General features: G+C 57.2%; 8 protein-coding genes across 8 annotated transcripts; 4 read left to right on the forward strand and 4 right to left on the reverse strand.

The window, feature by feature from the left end:
- Window positions 1-226: 226 nt before the first annotated feature.
- Window positions 227-723, forward strand: PHSY_004788 (hypothetical protein; the record flags this gene model as incomplete). Its single annotated transcript, XM_012335400.1, has 2 exons — window positions 227-524; window positions 620-723. 2 exons carry the CDS (start codon window positions 227-229, stop codon window positions 721-723), a joined length of 402 nt encoding a protein of 133 aa, XP_012190790.1.
- A 154-nt stretch (window positions 724-877) lies between these two features.
- PHSY_004789 (hypothetical protein) lies at window positions 878-5,706 on the reverse strand (the record flags this gene model as incomplete). The annotated part of the gene is made up of 2 exons (XM_012335401.1): window positions 878-4,806; window positions 5,463-5,706. 2 exons carry the CDS (start codon window positions 5,704-5,706, stop codon window positions 878-880), a joined length of 4,173 nt encoding a protein of 1,390 aa, XP_012190791.1.
- A 103-nt stretch (window positions 5,707-5,809) lies between these two features.
- On the forward strand, window positions 5,810-11,748 carry PHSY_004790 (hypothetical protein; the record flags this gene model as incomplete). Its single annotated transcript, XM_012335402.1, has 2 exons — window positions 5,810-10,073; window positions 10,559-11,748. The coding sequence occupies 2 exons, from the start codon at window positions 5,810-5,812 to the stop codon at window positions 11,746-11,748; spliced, it is 5,454 nt and encodes a 1,817-aa protein (XP_012190792.1).
- A 355-nt stretch (window positions 11,749-12,103) lies between these two features.
- On the reverse strand, window positions 12,104-12,427 carry PHSY_004791 (hypothetical protein; the record flags this gene model as incomplete). The annotated part of the gene is made up of 1 exon (XM_012335403.1): window positions 12,104-12,427. The coding sequence occupies one exon, from the start codon at window positions 12,425-12,427 to the stop codon at window positions 12,104-12,106; it is 324 nt and encodes a 107-aa protein (XP_012190793.1).
- Window positions 12,428-13,605: 1,178 nt separating this feature from the next.
- Window positions 13,606-15,405, reverse strand: PHSY_004792 (D-lactate dehydrogenase; the record flags this gene model as incomplete). The annotated part of the gene is made up of 1 exon (XM_012335404.1): window positions 13,606-15,405. The coding sequence occupies one exon, from the start codon at window positions 15,403-15,405 to the stop codon at window positions 13,606-13,608; it is 1,800 nt and encodes a 599-aa protein (XP_012190794.1).
- Window positions 15,406-16,130: 725 nt separating this feature from the next.
- PHSY_004793 (hypothetical protein) lies at window positions 16,131-17,173 on the reverse strand (the record flags this gene model as incomplete). Its single annotated transcript, XM_012335405.1, has 3 exons — window positions 16,131-16,261; window positions 16,432-16,819; window positions 17,012-17,173. 3 exons carry the CDS (start codon window positions 17,171-17,173, stop codon window positions 16,131-16,133), a joined length of 681 nt encoding a protein of 226 aa, XP_012190795.1.
- Window positions 17,174-17,789: 616 nt separating this feature from the next.
- PHSY_004794 (GDP-mannose transporter) lies at window positions 17,790-19,205 on the forward strand (the record flags this gene model as incomplete). The annotated part of the gene is made up of 1 exon (XM_012335406.1): window positions 17,790-19,205. One exon carries the CDS (start codon window positions 17,790-17,792, stop codon window positions 19,203-19,205), a length of 1,416 nt encoding a protein of 471 aa, XP_012190796.1.
- An 878-nt stretch (window positions 19,206-20,083) lies between these two features.
- On the forward strand, window positions 20,084-22,597 carry PHSY_004795 (cell division cycle protein 48; the record flags this gene model as incomplete). The annotated part of the gene is made up of 1 exon (XM_012335407.1): window positions 20,084-22,597. One exon carries the CDS (start codon window positions 20,084-20,086, stop codon window positions 22,595-22,597), a length of 2,514 nt encoding a protein of 837 aa, XP_012190797.1.
- Window positions 22,598-22,836: the final 239 nt, after the last annotated feature.

Genomic DNA, 22,836 nt, shown 5'->3' on the forward strand with positions numbered 1-22,836 from the left:
TGTTTGGAGGGAGGACCGTTGTTTTGATGATGAGGAGGTGGATGCGTTGCGCGAGGTTTTTGCGACCATTTTCGAGTGCGTTCTGTGTTGCGGCGGTGTGCACGGTATGGAGTCAGCGACGTGTGGTATGGTCGTCTCCACTGCAAGTCGGTAAGATGTGAAGGTGAAGACTTGAAGTTGGTGAGAAGGATGTGTGAATGGACTTTTCGGTGGTTTGACGGTAGAAATGTCGGCGCTTCCGAAATTTTTTAGAGCTTTCGCCGAAATATCCGACATTGCGCTTGGACTGCGCACCGTCTTGGTGGAGGCTCGAGCAGCTTGCACACGCCTGCGGCTCAGTCATGAGTCGAACGACATCTTATCGCCGTTCCTCTTCTGCGTTCTGCCATCACTCTCACAACCACCATCAAGTCGGAACCACGCATTCCTCATCTACATCAAATCCAGCATGGCTGCACAGTCGATCCAGCCCACTGGCGCTGGCGCAGCAGAGAAGATGGTCAACTCCTGCATGGCCGTCACTTGTAAGTCTCTTGCTAGTCCATTACCACTCGTCGAATCGTGTACTGTCTCTGACACCCTCTCTCCTCTTCTCTGCTCTTGTTCCGCACATCTGCAGGTGACAAGTGCGGTAAAACTACCTGGCGCGGATGTGGCCGCCACATCGACGCCGTCTTTGCCAACGTACCCCCCGAGCAACGCTGCACCTGCCCACGATCCTGATCGCCCTCAGATCTCCCTCACGCTCAAACCCGGAGCCTTTCCGCATCCTCAGCACACATTCGTAATGGCACATTCTTCGGAATTCCCTTCTTCATAGGTGTACACTCGTGTCATCCGGGATCTGTGAGCGGTGTGAACTCGATTCTATTGATGCTTAATTGACTGGCTGATCCTGACTGGCGCCGTCATCCTCCTTGATCTTGTCTTTCGGACGGGAAGGCTGGATCATCGACTCCTGGCGCTCCAGCTCCTCCATCTCCTTCGCCTTGGCCGTCCAAGGTCCTTCTCCGAATGCATGGTTGAGCGCGCTCCACACGTTGTTCACGTAGTGCACTTCGAGATCATCCAACACCACCTTGGGAACATCAGCCTCGACGTTGGGCTGGTTCTGCGCCGGCAGAATCACCTTGGTGATACCTGCACGGTGAGCCGCCAGCAACTTCTCCTTCAATCCGCCCACGGGCAACACCATTCCGCGCAGCGACACTTCACCCGTCATGGCCAGCGTCGGCGCTACGGATCGATTCGTCAACAGCGACGTCAGCGACACGGTGAAGGCGACACCAGCAGACGGACCTTCCTTGCCAATGGCACCTTCGGGCATGTGCAAGTGCACGTCCTTGCTGTCGAGCAGGTTGTCGTTGGCGTCCTTGACAATGCCCAGATCGTACGCGTTGGTCTTCATCCACGAAAGAGCGATGGAGGCAGACTCCTTGATCACATCACCCAGCTTACCTGTCAACTGAAGACCACCCTTGCCTGGCATGATCGTCGTCTCGATCGGCATGAGCGAGCCCGAACCGTTGCCCAGGTAGCCCAGACCCGTCGACACACCGGCGGGCATGGCGCTGGTGTAGAGACGGTCCTTGTGGTAGACGGGAGGTCCGAGGTACTTGCGCAGACTGTCGGTGGTAATGACCACCTTGACATCCTTGGGAACGGCCATGGGCTGACGCTTCTCGGTGGTCACCTTGGCGGGCGCTTCCGGTGCGGCGTCTTTGCCGGGCACCTTTCCGTCCTGCTTGGGTTGGTTCTCGGGCACAGAATCCGCTGCAGAATCAGCCTCGGCTGACGAAGCCGACGGCTCGGTGAACGGCGATGGCGTCTCGCTGGACTCGGCCGTCTGCCCATCGACGTGCGGTGGGGTCACCGACTGGGTCGAACTCTCCGCAGAGCCAGCGGCAGCGCCTGTGCTCGGCGCCGCAGCGTCCTTCTTTGCGCTCGCCAGCTCGCCCTCCTTGGGCTCGGGGAACACCGACTCGCCGTGCTGCTTGACGATGTCGAAGGCGATCTTGCGGTAGACCTTTTCGAGCAACTTTCGCAGACCACGCACACCGCTCTCCCTCGCGTGGTGCTTGATGAGGAAATCGATCGTTTCGTCCGGCAGCTCAATGTTGGCATCCTGCAAGCCCGAAGCCTCCTTGGCCTGCGGCGCCAGATAGCCGCGCGCAATGTGTCGCTTCTCGTCGGCCGTGTACGAAGAGACCTCCATCACCTCCATACGGTCCAACAGCGGCTGCGGGATCGTCTCGAGCGTGTTGGCAGTGCAAACGAACAGCACGCGCGAGAGGTCGACGGGGACGTCCATGTAGTGGTCCAGGAACGAGCCGTTCTGCTCCGGGTCGAGCATCTCGAGCAGAGCCGACGAGGGATCGCCGTTGTGGCCTCGTCCGATCTTGTCGACCTCGTCGATGAGGATAAGCGGATTCTCGGTGCCGACCTTCTTGAGCGCCTGGATGGCCTTGCCTGGCATAGCACCTACGTAGGTCCTTCGGTGGCCCTTGATCTCGGCTACGTCGCTGAGACCTCCGACACTGAAGCGGAAGAATTGACGCTCGACAGCGCGTGCGATCGACTTGCCGATCGACGTCTTTCCGACACCGGGCGGTCCGACGAGGCAGATGATCTTGCCTTCCACGGTGCCCTTGAGCTTGCCGACCGCAAGGAATTCAAGGATACGGTCCTTGACGTCGGACAACCCGTAGTGGTCTTCGTCGAGAACGCCCGTGGCGTTGGAGATGGAATAGTTCTCGGGCGAGTGGACGCCCCATGGGATGCTGGTGAGCCAGTCGAGGTATCCACGGGTGACATTGAACTCGCTTGCGGCAGGCTCTAGCGTCTGCAGCTTGTTGAGCTCTTCGTCAAACACCTTGCGAACGGCTTCGGGCATGTTGAGCTGAGCGGCCTTCTCGCGGAATTTTTCGACCATCTTGTCCTTGCCGTCGCTCTCGATGCCGAGCTCCTTCTTGATGCCCTTGAGCTGCTCCATGAGGTAGTACTCGCGCTGTCGCTTCTGGATCTTGGACTCGACGTCCTTGCTGATCTTGCTCTGCAGCTGTGCGTTCATGAGCTCCTTCTTGAGTACCACAAGCGCCTTTTGGAGGCGTTCGCGGATGTCGAGTGCTTCGAGAACGGCCTGCAGCTCGCCCACCTCGCCGGTGGAGACGGCAGCAGCAAAGTCGGCGAGCTTTTCGGGCTCCTCGAACACGTTGCCTGCGCCCTGCGAGATGGAGAAATTGGCGATCTGGTCGCGGAAGAGAGGGTTGAGCTGGGCGATGTCCTTGAAGACGCTGATGAGCTCGGACATGACGGCCCGAATGTACTGGTCGTTGCGCTTGTCATACGGAGCAGCGGCGAGGTTGGTGACGTTGACGAGCGAGACGGCGTAGTCCTGGAGGAACGAGGTCTGGAAGGGTGCAGAATGGGAGGGCATGTCCTTGTCATCGACGGGTGTGACGTCGCTTTCACCTTCGCTTTGTCCTTCGACGGCTGCGGGAGCTGATGGAGGCGAGTTTTGCTGGAGATGCGCTGCAGAAGCATCGTTGACCTCGGGCAAGATGCCGTCGTCTCGCGCCTCTTGCTGGATGTCGTGGACCTTGGCCATGGAAGCGGCCTTGACAGCTTCATTGGCGGCCTCGTCGCTAATGGGATTGGCGGGGCCAGCTCCCTCGGTGCCTGGCGGAGGCGAAGGGATGGTTTGGCCTGTAGGTGTAATGAGTTCGTCGATGCGGATACGTCGATGCGGGTAGAGGACGGCGGTGATACCCTCCTCGTCGTCCGACTTTTCCTCGCCGTCCTTGCCTTTCTTGGATCCTGTCTGACCGCCGCCTTGAACGGGGAACACGCTGGTGACCTGGGCAAAGACACCGACCTTGTGCACTTTGCTGAGGTCGGTGATGACGTCTGCGTCCTCCTCCTCATCTTTGAGCAGGAAGGCGCCGATGTACGGCTGGCCACGCTTGAGAGACTCTTTGATGGCTGCGCATACAGCCTGATTCTTGATGACGACTGCTTTGTAGAAGCCGGGGAAGAGCGGACGTCGGGTGATGGGAAGAGCGAGGACTTGGGGGTATACGGAGGGGACTGTAGAGCGAGCGACCGAGTTGTTCCCTGACCCCGAGCCAGAGCCAGAGCCAGATCCAGAGCCAGAGCCGCTTGCACCGGAGCCAGAGCTAGAGCCAGCACCTGAAGTCGAGGCACCGCCGGTGGCCGACCTACCGGAAGAAGAGGAGCCAGAGGACTCGGCCTTGTTCTCGGATTCGGCAGGCTCCCTTCGCCTTTCGTGCTGCTTTTCGACATCGTGCGTGTCGTCCTCGTTCTCCTCGCCGTCTCTAAGCATCTTTTCGAGCTTCTTCACCCTAGGCAAGAACTGAGGCGTGGAGGTGAATAGGGAGCGTGCACCGATCGATGGTGTCGATGCTGCATCGACAGAAAAGGGTATCCTTGCAGAAGCAAGCCGAGGCGCTGACAACGTACGCGCAATGGCAGTCGAGGACGGGGTGGACGACGACGCGAGACGCCGTGATGTCATGGTGGCAGCGTTGGAGGCCGACGACTTCCAGCGAGCAGCGCTGCCGGCCGCATACCTTTGCGAAGGGATCATGGCTGATCGGTGCTGGTGGAGTTTGGCGTGAGGGATGCCAGCGCGGAATACCCGATGATGGCTTGCGTTGATGGAATGCACTGGCTCGTTGCGGTATTGATGATAAGACAGGAGGAGTCGTGAGGGATGCGGAGAAGGTTGTCGGAAGTCAGGACGATCTTCGGATGGTATCCGAGAGTAGCGAAGGAAGGTCTGAAAGACTGATCAGCTTGACGAAGTTGCACTATTACGCAGCGCTTTGCTCATCCGACTCGAGTCAAAGTCAAGTCGGCGAATTAGTTGGCTTGCCACTTCCCTTTGTGGTGCTCGCGTTATGTGAAACGACGCCTAAATTCCGGCTCAGTCGCAGTCAGGTCGGTCGACCCGGGGGTTCACTCTCATCTTTTGTTCACCCGACGTGCTCAGTGTCAATTGGCTCATCAAAGGTCGAAGTGTCCCTTGACTTCTTCCTGTGTGGCAGCTGAGCCCGACCACGCACCAGCTTGGACGTGGTCATAGACAAGCTGGGTTCCCCTGAAGCTGGACGAAGGCAAGACGATGATAGCTCCGCTCAGCGTCAAGCCTTTGAGTGAGTCGAATGTGGAGGCAGAAAGGCGGAAGAGCCGTCTTACTCACCGATCACCAATAATGCTTAATTTGTTAGAGCGAAGATCCAGGCACCGAAGAGCACGGGCTGCACGCAGTTTCTCTCGTCAGCCTCCAACGGCGACCGCGTTCATTTCGACTGCGCTCGAGTCAAGCAAGAGTACTGTAGCTGGCTGTACGAGAAGAGTGGCGGACAGGAAGCAAGACCCTAAGTTACTCGTAACTCAGCGGAACCGGAGCGTGTTCGGGTTGGAATCGCCTTCGTCTCAACCTTGTATCCCTTCTCTCTTCCCCATCGGCTCTTCGCCTCCGTCCAGCAGTCCTTGTGATTCTCCTTCACTTCGCAGTCTCTGCTTCTCGTGTTTCGGTTCGTCATCAGCCTTTCTTTCAATAGCTTGCTTTCCATCAACCACATTTGCATCTTCCGACCCGGATCCAGCCAACTCTTGCTTTCGGCTGCACGTCTCGCAGACACCCTTCCAGGATCCGCTACAGCTCTCGCTCTTTTGGTTCATCGTATCGCTTTTACGCGTCAAGGTCCGTGACCTCTCGACTATCTCTCTTTCCATCCTCGCTCGTTTTGTTCGCTTTGCTGCATAAGCACATCCGATTGCAACCATGGGTATCCCCAAGTTCTTCCGCTTCATGTCGGAGCGCTATCCGCTCATCAGTCAGCTCATCGAGGACAACAAGATCCCCGAATTCGACAACCTTTATCTCGACATGAACGGCATCATCCACAACTGCTCTCATCCCAACGACAGCGATGCCTCCTTCCGTATAACAGAGACGCAGATATTTTTAGCTGTCTTTGCTTATATAGAGCATCTCTTCAACAAGATCAAACCCAGAAAGGTCTTCTTCCTCGCCGTCGATGGTGTCGCTCCTCGAGCCAAGATGAACCAGCAGCGTTCACGTCGTTTCCGTACCGCAAAGGAGGCAAAGGAGATCAAGGAGAAGGCCGAGCGTCGTGGCGAAGTTCTGCCCGACGAAGAGGCCTTCGACTCCAACTGCATCACCCCAGGTACTCCCTTCATGGCAAAGCTCTCGCAGCAGCTCGAGTACTTTATCGCCAAGAAGATCACCGAAGACGCCGACTGGCGCAACGTCCAGGTCATCCTCTCGGGACACGACGTTCCCGGCGAGGGTGAGCACAAGATCATGGAGTACATCCGTCTCTCCAAGGCCCAGCCGGGCTACAACCCCAACGTCCGCCACTGTCTCTACGGTCTCGATGCCGATCTCGTCATGCTGGGCCTGCTCAGCCATGACCCGCATTTCTGTTTGCTCCGAGAAGAGGTTCAGTTCGGACCTCGTCGCAAGTCCAAGGGAAGCCTTGAATCCCAAAACTTCTTCTTGCTCCACCTCTCCCTCTTCAGAGAGTATCTCGATCTCGAGTTCCAGGATCTTCGGTCCTCGCTGCCTTTCCCATACGAGTTCGAAAGGATCATCGACGATTTCATCCTGCTCAACATCTTTGTCGGCAACGATTTCCTGCCCCATCTGCCCGGCCTACACATCAACGAGGGAGCTATGGACCTCCTCTTCGGCATCTACAAGAAGATTCTGCCCGTCGCCGGTGGCTACCTCAACGAGAGCGGCACTCTGCGAACCGATCGCCTCGAGCTCGTCCTCTCGGAGCTTTGCAACTTTGAGATGGAGCAATTCGAGCGCGACTATGGCGATACTGCTACCCACAAGGCCAAAGTCTCCAAGAAGCAGAAGGCCGTCTCTGCAGCAAAGGCTAAGGGCGGTCTCGTTCTCACCAAATCTCAGCGTGACCTTTTTGACAAGGTGCACGCCTTCGTCATGGCTCAACGACACGACCCAGCTGGCGCTCCCAAAGAGCTCATGGTGCCAGCCGACCTTCCGAACAAGGACAAGCGATTCCTGGAGGATCTCGCTTCCAGCCTCAAGCTGCGCGCCTCGTTCAACAAGATGGATCCTGCGTCCCAGATTCCCGCCATCACCCTGTCCTTCCCCTCCATCGCTCCCGAGGACGATGACACTGACGACGGCCCCTCCGACGAGGACGGCGACGATGAGGATCATGACTCGGACGAGCACGCAACTACCGAAGAGATCGCCGCTGGGAAGAAGTCCACGGGTGCCAAGTCCGAGGCGGATGTCGCCGTCGACCGCGTCCTCGGCCGCTACCTCAAGGCCAAAGTCGACACCGCCAGCGACGAGGAAGGTGATGCAGAGGAGGACTACAAGAAGCGTCTCGACGCTCAGATGACCGCATGGAAGAAAGACTATTACAAGGAGAAGCTCGAGATCGACTACAACAACGATGAGGGCATGTCCAAGCTCGCCTTCCGCTACATCGAAGGTCTTCAGTGGGTGCTCCACTACTACTACGACGGCGTCGCCTCTTGGGGCTGGTTCTACGACTACCACTACGCTCCCAAGATCTCGGATCTCAAGAACGTCGGCCAGATGAAGTTCGAGTTCGATCTCGGCAAGCCGTTCCGTCCGTTCGATCAGCTGATGGGAGTCCTTCCCGCGCTCAGTAACCAGCATATCCCCACCGCCTTCCGCGACCTGATGACCGATCCCAACTCTCCGATCATCGACTTTTACCCTCAGAACTTTGAAGCCGATCTCAACGGCAAGAAACAGGACTGGGAGGCTGTCGTCAAGATTCCCTTCATCGACGAGAAGCGCTTGCTCGAAGCCCTCGACAAGCGCGAAGTGTACCTTGGCATCGAGGAGCGCAAGCGCAACGGCTTCGGCCACAGCCGCGAGTTCACCTACAACGAGAAGGAAGAGTCCTTCTTCCCTTCGAGTCTTCCCGGTACCTTCCCAGATCTCGTCCACAGCCGCGCCAACGTCAAGAACTTCGATCTACCCACGCTCAACGGCCTCCGCCTCGTCAAGGGCCTCCCCCAGGGCGTCGAGCTCGGCGTGCGCGCCCTCGCCGGTTTCCCTTCGCTCAAGACGCTTCCCCATTACGGTCGTCTCGGTCACCACGGTGTCAACATCTTCCAGTCCGAGTCCAAGGGCGTGAGCATGGTCGTCACCATCGAGAACGCCTACGAGGACGCCAAGACCGAGACCATCGCTGCCGCCATGATCGGCAACCGCGCCTTCCTCAACTGGCCCTTCCTTACCGAGGGTCTCGTGGTTGGTGTCTCGGACAACCTCTTCCGCTACGAATTGGGTATGGTCGGTGGTCAACAAAAGGTCATTGCCAACCCTCATCAGGGTGCCAGTCTCTCGGATTTCCAACGCAAGGCTGAGCGTGCAGAGTACCACTACAGCAAACGGATGGGTGTGCTGATCGGCGACGTCGATGTGCTCGTCCACATTCGTCCGCTCAAGGGTCTCAAGCGTCTCGACGACGGTGCCTTTATCAAGGACTACGAGGACAGCCCTAAGAAGGAGATTGACCAGGCCGTGCAGGTGACCGTTTCCAACGTCGTCCACGACGATACTCGTTTCCTCGAGTCGCCTGCCAAGCCTATCCGCGAGGAGTACCCAGACAAGACCAGGATCTTCTTCCTGGGTGCCAACGCCTACGGTACGCCCGCGCACGTCGTCGGCAGCACCGACGCTTCGCTCGCCATCGAGGTGGCCTTCTTCCCCAACCAGGCCAAGGAGAACGCTTATCTTCGCGATCTCGTGAGCAAGCGTGCTCGCGTCAACTACTTCCCTTCTTACCAAGTCGCCAAAAGGTGCGGCATCACCTCCCTCGCTCTGGCCAAGCTCACATCGAGCATGATGCTCGCATGGAAGGATCAGAAGGTCAATGTGGGTCTCCGACTCAAGTTCGAGGCCAAGGGTGAGAAGGTGCTCGGATACTCGCGCAAGTCGGCCGCCGGATGGGAGTTCTCTGAGAAGACGCTCGAGCTCGTCAAGGAGTACGTGCAGACCTTCCCCGAGATCGCCAACATGCTCAGCCAGAGGTCCAATGTCGACATCACGCGAGCCACGCAGATCTGGGACGAGTCGGTCGTCGACGAAAAGATGGCGCAGCTCAAGGACTGGATCAAGGCCAAGGGTGTTCGCGACCTCGAGACCGTGCCTTTGTACGCCGAGCAGCTGTCGAAGGAGACGGTGCAGAACATCGAGGCATTCACCGCACGTCTCGTCGACACGCGAACTGCCATTGGCGCTGCCAGCCAAGTCAAGCGCGTCTTCATCAAGGGTATCCCGCGCACCGCGCTTCTCAAGCCCAGCCACGCTCCTTTCCGTCTGCAAGCGCAGAGGTTCGAGCTCGGTGACCGTGTCATCATGGTGCAAGACAGCGGCAATGTTCCGCTCTCGGCGCGCGGTGTTGTTGTCGGCATCAACAGCAACTCGCTCGAGGTGGTGTTTGACGTGCCTTTCCTCAGCGGCACCACGCTCGGCGATCGATGTGCTCCTTACAAGGGCGCCACCGTCTCCTTTGTCAGCGTGCTCAACTTGACGCAGCCTCAGTTCGTCTGTGCCGGCACTACCGGCGCGAGCGACACGAGTGCTTCGGTCGGCAACGCTCTCGAGAGGACGCTAGGCCCGATCGGCGGCACGGGCAGTGCGCAGAGCAACGGCAACGGTGCTCATGGTTACGGTGCGGGCAACAGTGCCTACAGGCCGGTGAACCACTTTACCCCCTCCGCGGGCGCTCAGAATGGTCGAGGCGGCAGCACGCAGATCCTGCAGCGACCTCAGCAGCGCCACGCTCCTGTCTCTCAAGATGTGGCCTTCTCCGGAGTCGCCAGCGGTGCGCACAAGCCTACGCGAACGGCAGCCTCGTCACAGCAGGTGGAAGAGATCAACCCGATCATGGCTGCTCTCGGAATTCGACCGCCGACCAACGGAAATGGCCATGGTCCTGCCCGTGGTGGTGCTCGCCCTCCTCGCCCGCAGCCTCAGCAGCCTCAGCAGCCCGCTGTCCCCGGTGCGTTCGCGAACGGTCCTCGCGGCCGTGGTGGACGAGGTGGAGGGGCTGGTCGTGGCCGCGGTGCTCCAGCTCCTCGCGGTGGCGCTCGTGGTGGCCGCGGTGGTGCGGCGGGCCAGTGAGTGCGTCACCATCTTCCAATACGAGTTGTCTTGCTTTGCCGAATCATCTGAGCCTGTCCTTGCCCGTCAACACATGAGCAGAGTGTCGAAGTTTGAGAAGAGTTTTGAGACCTTGATTTGGAATGGTGCTTTTTTCAGGGCGACGTTGATGATTTTGTCTGAAGCACGATGTTTAGCCGGCAGCGGATTTTGAGTGGAGGGTGAAGTCATTCTGCTTCTAACGGCAATACACTTTGGACTACTCTTTGTGATTGGATCGAGAAGGTCGTTTCTTCCGAAGAACTGGAGCGGATTCGGCGGAAAGGTAGCTAGCTGACTGCACCGTCCACCACTCTGTTTGGACCTTTGAGACCTTCACCCTAGGTTTGAGACGAGATCGCAACGTCCCTCCGAAACCAAACCTTGTCGCCCGCCGAAGGATGTCGATACCGCAACAGACTCAGGCGTACAAGCTGCGCAGCTTCGACAAGAGCCTCGATGGCCTTGTCCTGGACTCGGACGTCCCGCTGCCTTCCGAACTCGGTCCGACAGAGGTGCTCGTGGAGGTGCATGCAGTATCACTCAATGCTCGGGACTACCAGATAGCAACGGGCACATATCCTGCTCCCACGACGCCGCCGTCCGGCTTGATCCCGGGTTCCGACGCTTCCGGCATTGTCCTGGCAACTGGATCGGCTGTCAGCACCGTCAGAAGCGGAGACCGTGTAGTCACGCACCTCACCTCTGACTGGATCCACGGCAAACTCGGCAACGAGATGCAAACTCGTGCTCTCGGTGGCGGTATCGATGGAGTGCTAGCTAAGCACGTTGTTTTAGATCAGTACAATGTGCTTCCCATTCCGGACCATCTGAGCTTCAGGCAGGCTGCCTCGCTACCTGTGGCTGGACTGACGGCGTTCCACTGTCTCTTCGGTCATGCGGGCAACACCTTGCAACCGGGTCAGACTCTGCTGGTCGAAGGAACGGGAGGAGTATCGATCGCAGCGCTTCAGCTAGCGCTCGTCACCGGTGCCCGTCCCATCGTCATCTCCAGCAGCGACGAAAAACTCCGTCTCGTCCAATCCCTCGGTGTCCCCACCCAAGATTGCATCAACTACACCTCCGACACAAGGTGGTGGGAGACCGTCAAATCCCTCACCCCGCGTGGTCAAGGTGTAGATCACACGATCGAGATCGCCGGTGGCTCGACCCTGACCAAGGCTCTACTCGCGACCAAATCCTACGGCTCAGTATGGATCGTTGGGTATATGGATGATTACAAATCGTCTGAGAAGGTAGATGAGGGTTTGCCGGATTTCGCAAAGGCAGTGCTGTATTCGCAGGCCAACGTCCAGGGCGTCGTCTGTGGAAGCTACAGGCTGTTCCAACAGTATCTCGACGCTCACCAACAGGCAGAGCAGAATGTCCAACGAGGAACGTCCAAGAGAAACCCACTCGATCCGCTCGTCATCGAAGATCAGGTTTCCGACTGGTCGCACGCCAAGAAGGCGTTCCAGCTGCAAGGATCGGGAAAGTTTGTCGGAAAGATCATCATCGACGTCGTCTCCTCCTAGATATCGCTGTACCTCCTAACACCCAACTATCCGATCACATCGTCGTGTTCTAAGGATAAAGTTCTTTGATTGCTGAGACAGAACAAGATGGGGAATAAGAAAGAAATCAAGTCTTTCGCGGGGCGAATGGTTATCAAAGGGAAAATATCGCTGGTGTTCCTAAAGATCGAGATGCTTCGAGCGCTGGAGAGCATGTCCACTGCGCGCATGGACATCTCGAACAGACCGAATTGAAGAGGAAGAGAGCATATCTGGGATACCGTATTCGGCATGTCGTGGACACCGTTCATTATCTCCAGATGTTGAGGCATGGTATAAGAAGCTGTCGGGCGCGAGTTACCGGGACCTTCGAAGCTTAGTGCCTGTTCTTGTTTTCTCTCTCGGCCTGCTTGATCCTCTCCTCGAGCGTCTTGGACTTGTGAAGCTGCGAGGCGGTGAGACGTTCGCGCTCGGCGTTGGCAGCGCGGTCAGAGTACCTCATTCCGTCGGCGACGGAGCCCTGGTAGGAGGAGGTGGTTCGGTGCAGCTCGGTGTTGTTCTTGCCCGGGTTGGTGTCGGTGCGCTTCATCTTCTTCCCATCGGAAGGACTGGACATGCAGGAACCCTGTTGCGAGGGATGGTCGAGATCGGACGATAGCGGACGAGTTGAAACGCGAAGAGAGGCAATGAAAATGGACATGAATCGTCAGTATGTCGGGTCGTCGACTGGCAGCAGATATTGATCGGACGACAGCGATTGGGCCTCTCGGTCGGACTGCCTTTGATGCTTTGTCGTCATCTCGTTGCGGAACTTACCATCTTGAAGAAATGTGCAGGTGGTGAGAGTTTTCGTGTGTGTTTGCGATGACGATGCGTGAGGTGTCAGAACTTGCAGAGAATCGAGCAAGCTGATATGGATACGTTGGAGCGTTTGGGTGGATGTAGCGATGGATGAGGAGTGATGGTGGTGAGCGAGCAACACAAGCGATTGTGCACGATAAAGGACGCAGCAATCTAGAGCTGTGGGCTGTGTTGCGGATAAGTCTCTCACACACAGAGTAAGCAAGAGCGGAGACGCAATCCAAAAGTGGACAGAGCGGCTCTTGGGCCATCCGCTCCTTAGGCTTGCAAAGAGAAACTCCACAACACAAGCGCTCAGCTCTTTTTTTGCCTGCAGCATGCATGATGAGGGAAAGTTTCAAATTGCTTGCAGCTAAAATGAATTTCAGGACAGATTACAATCTGGGCAAGACTACAAATTCAACTTGTAAAGCTGCAGCGAAACCGCGCCCGGCACGAGAGGGCTGCCTCTCGAACGGCAAGGATGCGAGGTCAGAAGTCTACCTTTTCTCTCCCTTGAGCCCAGGGTCTGAGTGCCGCCCCACCGCACGCTCCCTTCCCATCCAATGGACAGGTGCTGCAACCTATTTTGGCGAGATGCGATATAGACTTGCCGGCTGCCAACCCGTGGCACGCGGGTCCTTCGATGCGCTTCCCATGCTTCTTCTCGAAGCCTCGTTGCAAGCAAACCACACAAAGTTCCGTCCGACTACGCACAGAGTTGAGTTAAAGTCATGACACGATCTGCAAGTGATCGCAATCAATGGGCCGGGAGCGACGTTTGCATGCACAGCCCATCGAGTGCCAAGCAACACATGACGCAGCAAGTGTACACTGTAGAATATCGCGGCAATTGACATCCGGATACAGACGTCGACGCCGAAGAAGCTGCCGCTGCGCTTTTGCAACCTAACACCCCCTTTGTCCGGCTCGATTCCGCTCAGGCGCTCGTCTGTCGGCACACTCCCTTGCAATTCTCTCTCGGCATGGGGGACAATGGTGGGTGATACTTCAATGCATTGAAAGCTGAACTGCAAACTAGTGTGAAGCGGTGAACTCAGGGGTCGGGTAGAGCTTGCCCGGGTTGAGCAGCATTTTGGGATCAAAGGCCAACTTGATCGCCTTCATGAGACGGATCGTGCCGGCGGGGAGCTCCTTTTCGAGGAACTCGATCTTGCCCATGCCGACGCCGTGTTCGCCCGTGCAGGTGCCCTCGAGCTTCTGCGCACGTTCGCACAACCTTCCAACGACCTCGGTGGTGATGCGCGTCTGTTCTTCGTCGTGGGCGTTGAAGGGGATGAGGGCGTGGAAGTTTCCATCTCCTGCATGGCCGACGATCGCAGTACCTGTAAGTCCGGACTCTTGGAAGTCCTGCTGCGATTCTCTTACCAGTCGAGGCAACGCCGAGATGGGAACGCACACGTCCGTGGTCCACACCTTGAAACCTGGTGCATCGTTCGTCGCTGCCACTGCCCACAGAGCCGCCTTCCTGCCCTCCCAGATCTTGGCCGCGCTCTGCTTGTCGGTTTCAAACACCACGCTCTCCTTCTTGGCGCCAAACTTGACCGCGGCTCGTGTGATGGCTTCCTTGGCTTCCGCGACAGCCGCTTCACCACCGCTCAGCTTGAAGAAGAGCGAATCCTTCTCGTCGTACGAACGACCGCACAGGTTCGACTGGTTGATGGTTTGGATCATCTTGTAGTCGAGCAGCTCGATGCACTGTACTGGGATGCCCGACAATAGGATCTCGTTGACGGTCTGCGACGCCGCTTCGACGTTAGGGAAGCTCGCGACGGCGACGGCATCGGCGGGCATCTTGGGTGCGAGTCGCAACGTCGCTTCTGTGACGATACCGAGCGTACCTTCGGCGCCCACGATGATCTTGCCAATGTCGAAACCCGCCGAGCTCTTTCTCGCACGACCTCCGCCGCGAGTGGAAATGACCTCACCGTTGGCAAGCACCACCTTCATATCGAGGAAGTGCTCGCCTCTTGCGGTACCGTAGCGCACGGCGTTGGTGCCCGAACATCCGGTCCCAATCATACCGCCGATGGTGGCGCCCGGACCAGGGTCGAGAGGGAAGAAGAGTTGGTTGCCATTCTTATCGCAGTACTGGTTGATTGTCTCCCATCCGATACCTGCCTGCACCACCATGTCGCCGTCTTCAGGGTGGAATGCCAGCACCTTGTCCATCCTGCTCATGTCGATCGAGATGCCGGCAAAAGGTGCTACGTAGTGACCCTCGAGACTTGTACCGCCGGAGAAGGGTACGATGGGCATGTGGTACTTGTTTGCGATGCGGACCACCGCCTGAACATCCGGAGTATCGCGCACGTATACTGCGACCGAAGGCTTGGTGCCCTCGGACGAGCTGCGGTGGCCATTCTCGTCGATACCACGTCGCTCGAGTTCGTCATCGTCAGTGGTGACATGATCGTCCCAGTCTTCGCCTTGTGAGGTAAAGTAGGCTTTGAGCTCCTCGATGGCTGCTTCGAAGTCCTCTTTGCTGCCGTAGGAGAATGGAAGCTGAGGATCGTCGTAAGGATAGCCTGCGATGGGTTTTGCTGCCTTGGGGCCGTCTAGGCTGATCTTGCTGGAGTTTTTCTTGTCCCTAGCACCGCTTTGTCGCGAGAGATAGAAGGCATTGGCACCGAAACCGATGGCGAGGAGGCCAAGCACCAAGTTGCGCGTGCTGGAAGCACTGGATGTCGAGCCTTGGGCTACGGAAGGATTCTGTGTGCTTGAGCTGGCCTGTCGACGGGCTGAAGAGGCCAAGAATCGGCGGCTAGGATTCGTGGGGGCAACCAGGTTACTCCGAGCCGCTCTGAGAACCCGCATCGAGACGCGGTGTGTTGATGACATGCTGATCTTGTGGCTATCCACCTGGCTGAGAGGAGACGACTCGACGAGAAGATGAGGGGAAAGCGAGCAGGTGGAAACCTAGCAAGCAGGCCTGCTTAAGAAGGTTGGTTGGCACGGTGGAACCTCCGACCATCGCAATGGCCGGCGAACTGCTTGTTTCTGTAGTGGCTGAGACCGCTTCTGCGGGATAGGGTTCGTCGGTGCTGCTCGCATTTAGGCCGAAGCGAGACCTTGTCGCCGCAACCAGAGGTTTGCTTGGGTTTGACGATTTTGCCTTCCCCACCACCGCTGCTCGGCAAATGAATTCCCCGCTCTTTCGACCCTTGATTAAATAAGTGGGAAAGAAAGATGAGAAAAATTTGTAGAGTCTAACATGATAAGAAAAACTTTGCTCATCCTTCTCTCCGCATCTCACTTTCATCGGGCAAGGGGCGTTCTTGATCGGAAATGTCAAGCATCGCCTCCCTGCATGCACGCTGCATTATATTGGTCGACTTCCAGATGACTCCATGGGCAGAGCACGATCAAGCCGGGACCTGCGAGGCATGCCTCTGTGTGACAAACGCAAATGTACAGGCTGCGCCTGCACCGGTTGGATGGGAGTTGATGTATGGTATTTCGATAGTAGCGGCCTTGACAAAAGAAGGCCACTAATGATGTGTGCAATGCTTTTTTCGGGTTGCGATCTGAGTAATCATGCTTCACTTGGCAGCAGACTCGGCCTTCTTGGCCTTCTCCTTGGCTGCTTCCTTCTGCGCCTTTTCGTAGACCCAGTCGTTGAGGCCGCGGCGGCAACGTGCGATCTCGTATACGTAGAATTGAAGCCGCGTGACTGTTCCAGAGTGAAAGCGATGCAGGCAGGAAAGCAGATGTCGGAGAAAGGTGTAGGAAAGGAAAGTACGGCAGGTCCGTGAATGAGGCATGAACAGAAGTTGAGAGGTCAAAGGTCAGGAAATGTCAGAGAGATGTTTCGAGAGTAAGACGTGGGCTGTGAACACGTACCAAAGGTGGTGTTGAACTGAGTGTACTCGTCGGACGCATCGGTGCGGATCAAGGTGCCAAAGTTGAAGTCGGCGACCTTGTTCTCGTACTTGTTGATGAAGAGTCTCCACTTTTCCTTGCCGGCGGGGCTCTTCATAGCCTCTTCGTCGATCTTGAGCACCGACTTGGGGTCACCAGACTCAGCAAACTCTGGGAACGAGGCCTGAAAGTCTTCGTACATCTCGTCATCAATCTTGGTCAAGCGAAGCGTCGAAGGCTTGATCTTCTCCAAGAGATTCCAGTAGGTCTGAGCGTGCTCGACACATCGAACTGCCATTTGCTTCTCGATCTCGGGCAAATTTTGCGCCTTGTTGGCGTCGAAAGTTCCAGTCGACATGTTGCTGACGTGCTGCGTATGCGAAGAGGAAACAAACTTGTAAGGACGGTAGTGACGGTGAAGAGAGAGAGGAGGCAAGGGCCCGTTCGCAGAGCAACTGTCACCTTGAAGTTCTCAAATTTAGAGCTAGGAGGTGCGTGCTCGAACTGTCAAGAGAAGCTGGAAATGCACCAGACAGCATAGCCGTTCTCGGACGGGACTCACATCGAAGCGCCGCCGCAAATCCGCGACTTCTGGCCACGTCGCATGAGCCAGTTGCAGAAGATCAATGTTAGGTCGACATGTCGTAATTTCCGGAACTCCTAGAATGGTTTGTCGCCGGACGAAGTTGAGCAATTTAAAGTGGCTCGGCTGCAGTGCCTGCATCACTCTCGGCGAAGGCCAACAACCGCGCGCTCTTCCCAAGCTGATCTGGGTCAAAAGCTCGCCGAGCCGATTGATCGAAAATTGATGCAAGCCGCAGAGGCGCACAAGATGGCCGCTGCCGGTGAGTGTGTGTTACTCTTAGGGTCCAAGAGCCAAGCGTGCCATGCCTCGACCACCTATCAGTTGATCCCTCCGCAAGCCCGCCGAGAGTGAGCGAGTTAGCAGCACGGCTCAATTGACTTACACACTGACTGCACGTCAACACCACGCGAATTCAAAGCTTCTCGGAAACTGCCTTCCCGTCCCTGCACCTCCTTCGACTCCGACGCTATCACACAGGATCAGTACCGTACGACCGTTATTCATTGGCAACGATTGCCTCTTCTGCCGCCGCTTAGCAGACGACAACAATACACTCCTTGCCCACGTCCGCTCCAGTTTGGATCCGCCACGCGCTTGTGTCGATCCGCACGTCGACAGCACAAAATTTTAGTGTTGGTCTCCCAAGCAACACCTTTCTTCTCGGCTGCGAACACGACCGTATCAGCCTCCCTTCTCACCACCATCCTCTCGACCGACGAAGATCGTAACGTCGGACTGCACTCCTCTCGGCGCCATGTCCTCCGGCAACAGATCCTTCTTTGCTCCTCAAGAGACGCGAGTCGAGCTTCCACACGGCGCAAGCAACCAAACGCCTGACATCACACGCCCGGCGAGTCCATCAGAGAATGATCGCGCTCCTTTCCTCAACGGCAGCTCCAGCGACGATCGCGAAGACGTGCGCATGGGCGCCAAGGCTCTTCGCCACGACTCGGAAAAGCCTGCTGTCGGTATCGCGGCGTTGGCACCCATCCTCAGCTACTGTGCGGCCAGTATCACCATGACGGTCGTCAACAAGTTTACCGTCTCGGGCGCCGGCTTCAACATGAACCTCCTCGTTCTCCTCATCCAGTCCACCGTCGGCGTCGCCTGTGTCTGGATCGCCGAGCGCGCTGGTCTCATCCAGCTTCGTGGCCTCAATTCGAAAGATGCCTGGAACTGGATGCCGCTCAGCACCATGCTCGTCTTTGTCATCTGGACCGGCAGCAAGGCGCTCCAGCACCTCAACATTTCCGTCTACACCATCTTCAAGAACCTCACCATCATCTTGATCGCCTACGGAGAGGTCATGTGGTTCGGCGGCCGTGTCACCCGGGTCATTCTGTGCAGTTTCCTTCTCATGGTTCTTTCATCCGTCATCGCAGCCTGGTCCGACATCTCGAACGTCTTTGCTATCGGCAACCTCTCGATGCCCCACACTCCGGATTCCATCGCCAGTGGCATGGCCAAGGATCCCGTCACGGGTGCTCTCGTTCCTGCCTTTGACCCCCTCAAGGCAGAAAAGGACGCGATAAACGCTCAGTTCCAGAGCGCCTCGGCCAACGACGTCATTGAGGGCTTCCAGGGCTACGGTCTTCTCTCGAGCGGCTACCTGTGGATGGCGCTCAACTGCATCTGCAGTGCCTCCTACGTCTTGCTCATGCGCAAACGCATCAAGGTCACCGGCTTCAAGGACTGGGACACCATGTTCTACAACAATTTCCTCAGCATCCCCGTCCTGTTCCTCATGTCGTTCCTCGTCGAGGACTGGTCGGCCGCCAACTTGCACAAGAACTTCCCGGACGACAAGCAGACCAAGCTTATCTCGGCCATCGTTTTCTCAGGTACTTGCGCTATCATGATCAGCTACACAACCGCCTGGTGTATTCGTGCCACTTCGAGCACCACCTACAGCATGGTGGGTGCCCTCAACAAGCTTCCCGTAGCGCTCAGCGGTATGGTCTTCTTCCACGACCCTCCCGTCACGCTCTCGAGCGTCAGCGCCATTTCGGTTGGATTCTTCGCTGGTCTCGTCTATGCATTCGGCAAGAACAAGCAGGCCGAGGCTGCCAAGCTCGCCAGCAGCTCCTCCGCAAATGGCAGCTCGGCTCTGTCCGGGTCCAAGGATGGCTCTAGTCTGCCCATGCACAACCTCAACGACAGGAAGGATTGATGATCAGCCGTGCAACTTCCAAAAATTCAATAGACACATTTCGCTTCGCATCGTAGGGACTGACTCAAGGATGTGAACAATTGTCACTCTTGCCGAAGATCGACAAGTTCGGTGAGGGGCGGATACAAAGGTACAACACAGCGCTCAACATCGACACACTCTCTTTTCAGACAGCTGTGCGATCAACAGGTCTGAATGTGAGACGATTCCGCGCATTTTTTTGAAATGAAGTGAGCGCACATCCAATTCACATGCGCAAGCTTCCGATCGTAATCTTGCCAAGAGAGGCACCTGTGATCATAGCAAGGGGACGATGGCTAGCCATTCAATTGAGTACATCTAGTACACGTGAAGCGAGCTCGGCGGCTGCAAGCAACAATCTTGGAGAGTGCAAAGTAACCATACATCGCTTCCGGTCATCTCTGTGGGTGCTGGTCCGATGCATCTCGCAGGTTGAAGAGGTAGTCATCGTCTGTGGCTGAGCCGTTTGGTATCCGATTCCCACAACGTCTGACCGATACTAAATGCTCTGCAGCTAAGCCGTCGACGATAAGTTTACACTTCGTGATGACGGGATGCATCGTTAAGACGTCGAGAGGTTCAGCAACGTGCTGCGGGTCCTTTTGAAGTTCACTATTTAATTCCTTCGACTCAGGATGTTACATCACCAGATTGATCAAATTCTGAAAATCGGAGACTGGACACGGCACAGCGCTCGAGCCAGCTGAGCTGAGCCGCGTCAGTGATCGAGCTTGCGTGGCATGTGAACTGCGCACAGTAGCGGCGGTCTGGCGCCACAAGAACTCAGCCGGCCCTCCACTTCAACACTTGTCTCCACGCTTCTTCCACTTGCCTCAACACCATCAACCTGTTGAATCATGTCGGATCCCGCCCCTTCCAACCCGCCCAAGCCGGCGCCCGCCGACGACAAAGAGGAGGTCGCGACCGCCATTCTACGCACCAAGAAGTCTCCCAACAGACTCTTCATCGAGGAGTCCACCACGGATGACAACTCGGTAGCATGTCTGTCGGCGGCCAAGATGGACGAGCTCGGACTCTTCCGCGGTGATACGATCTTGATCAGGGGCAAGAAGCGCAGAGACACTGTGCTGATCTGTCTCTCTGATGAGAACACCGAAGACTCCAAGATCCGCCTCAACAAGGTCGCCCGCAACAACCTGCGCGTCAAGCTCGGTGACCTTGTCTCTGTTCACGCCTGCCACGACATCAAGTACGGCAAGCGCATTCACGTACTCCCCTTCGACGACAGCGTCGAGGGTCTCACCGGAAACATCTTTGACGTCTACCTTAAGCCCTACTTCCTCGAGGCCTACCGCCCCGTCCGTAAGGGCGACACTTTCACGGTACGCGGTGGTATGCGAGCCGTCGAGTTCAAGGTCATCGAGACCGACCCTGCCGAATTCTGTATCGTTGCGCAGGACACCGTCATCCACACCGAAGGCGAACCCGTCAAGCGCGAGGACGAGGAGGCCAACCTCTCGGATGTCGGCTACGACGACATTGGTGGCTGCCGAAAGCAGATGGCTCAGATCCGCGAGATGGTCGAGCTGCCGCTGCGCCACCCGCAGCTCTTCAAGTCGATCGGTATCAAGCCTCCTCGTGGTGTGCTCATGTACGGTCCCCCCGGTACCGGTAAGACGCTCATGGCGCGTGCCGTCGCCAACGAGACCGGCGCCTTCTTCTTCCTGATTAACGGTCCCGAGATCATGTCCAAGATGGCCGGAGAGTCCGAGTCGAACCTGCGCAAGGCGTTCGAGGAGGCCGAGAAGAACAGCCCCGCCATCATCTTCATCGACGAGATCGACAGTATCGCACCCAAGCGTGAAAAGACCAACGGCGAGGTCGAGCGACGTGTCGTCTCGCAGCTTCTCACCCTCATGGACGGTCTCAAGGCTCGCTCCAACATTGTGGTCATGGCTGCCACCAACCGACCCAACTCCATCGACCCCGCCCTCCGACGATTCGGCCGATTCGACCGCGAAGTCGACATCGGCATTCCCGACCCCACTGGACGTCTCGAGATCCTGCGCATCCACACCAAGAACATGAAGTTGGCCGAAGACGTAGACCTCGAACAGATTGCCGCCGAAACGCACGGTTACGTCGGTTCCGATGTGGCTGCGCTCTGTTCCGAAGCCGCCATGCAGCAGATCCGCGAAAAGATGGATCTGATCGACCTCGACGAGGACACGATCGATGCCGAGGTGCTCGACTCGCTCGGCGTCACCATGGAAAACTTCCGCTTCGCTCTTGGCGTGTCCAACCCTTCGGCCCTCCGCGAGACCGTCGTCGAGGTGCCCACCACCACCTGGAAGGACATCGGTGGTCTCGACAAGGTCAAGCAGGAGCTGCAGGAGACTGTGTCGTACCCCGTCGAGCACCCAGAAAAGTTCCTCAAGTACGGCATGGCACCTTCGAAGGGTGTCCTCTTCTACGGACCTCCTGGTACCGGTAAGACGCTGCTCGCCAAGGCCATCGCCAACGAGTGCCAGGCCAACTTCATCTCGATCAAAGGTCCCGAGCTGCTCACCATGTGGTTCGGTGAGTCCGAGGCCAACGTGCGAGACGTCTTTGACAAGGCGCGTGCCGCCGCCCCGTGTGTCATGTTCTTCGACGAGTTGGACGCCATCGCCAAGTCGCGAGGTTCGTCGTCGGGAGACGGTGGAGGAGCCGGTGACCGTGTCATCAACCAGATTCTTACCGAGATGGACGGTGTCAGCTCGCGTAAGAATGTCTTCATCATTGGTGCTACCAACCGACCCGACCAGATCGACCCTGCCATCCTGCGCCCCGGTCGTCTGGACCAGCTGATCTACATTCCTCTGCCCGACGAGCCATCGCGTCTGTCGATTCTCAAGGCGACGCTCAAGAAGTCGCCCATCGCCGAGGACGTCGACCTTACCTTCCTTGCCAAGCACACACACGGATTCTCTGGTGCCGATCTTGCCGAGATCTGCCAGCGTGCTGCCAAGCTCGCCATCCGCGAATCGATCGAGGCCGACATCAAGCGCGAGCGCGAGCGTATCGAGAAGAAGGAGGCCAACGCTGGCGAAGGCGAGGTCAAGATGGAGGAGGACGTCACGGCAGGCGCTGCTGCCGAGGAGGAGGAGGACGACCCCGTCCCGGAGATCACCCGGGCCCACTTTGAGGAGGCGATGCGCTTCGCACGCAGGTCAGTCTCGGACGGCGACATTCGCCGATACGAGCTGTTTGCGCAGAACTTGCAATCGGCGCGTTCGTTCGGTACTTCGTTCCGCTTCCCAGAGGGTCAGAACCCAGGGCAGACGGGCGGTGCTGGCGGTGCGGGTGGAAGTGGCGGAGGTGCAGCATTCGGCAACGACGATGCCGGTGATGACGACCTCTACGCTTGATGCATTTGCGCTGTTGTAGATGATGTCAGTTGTGTCTTGTTTTCAGAATGAATTCAAAAGTCTCTTTTCCAAGCCTTCAAGCCTGGTTGATCGACACGCTGTAGGGCACAGGCTGATTGGCTGGAAGCAAGGTGTTGAGGTGTTCCTGATGTATGCGCATTTACAGAGGGTGTAAGAGTACAGATATGAGCGAGCGAGAAGAATTGGGAGAGAGATGAGATGATGTGAGAGGACGTCTA

Source organism: Pseudozyma hubeiensis (assembly GCF_000403515.1).
Source record: "Pseudozyma hubeiensis SY62 DNA, scaffold: PHS45, whole genome shotgun sequence".
Lineage (NCBI taxonomy): Eukaryota > Fungi > Basidiomycota > Ustilaginomycetes > Ustilaginales > Ustilaginaceae > Pseudozyma > Pseudozyma hubeiensis.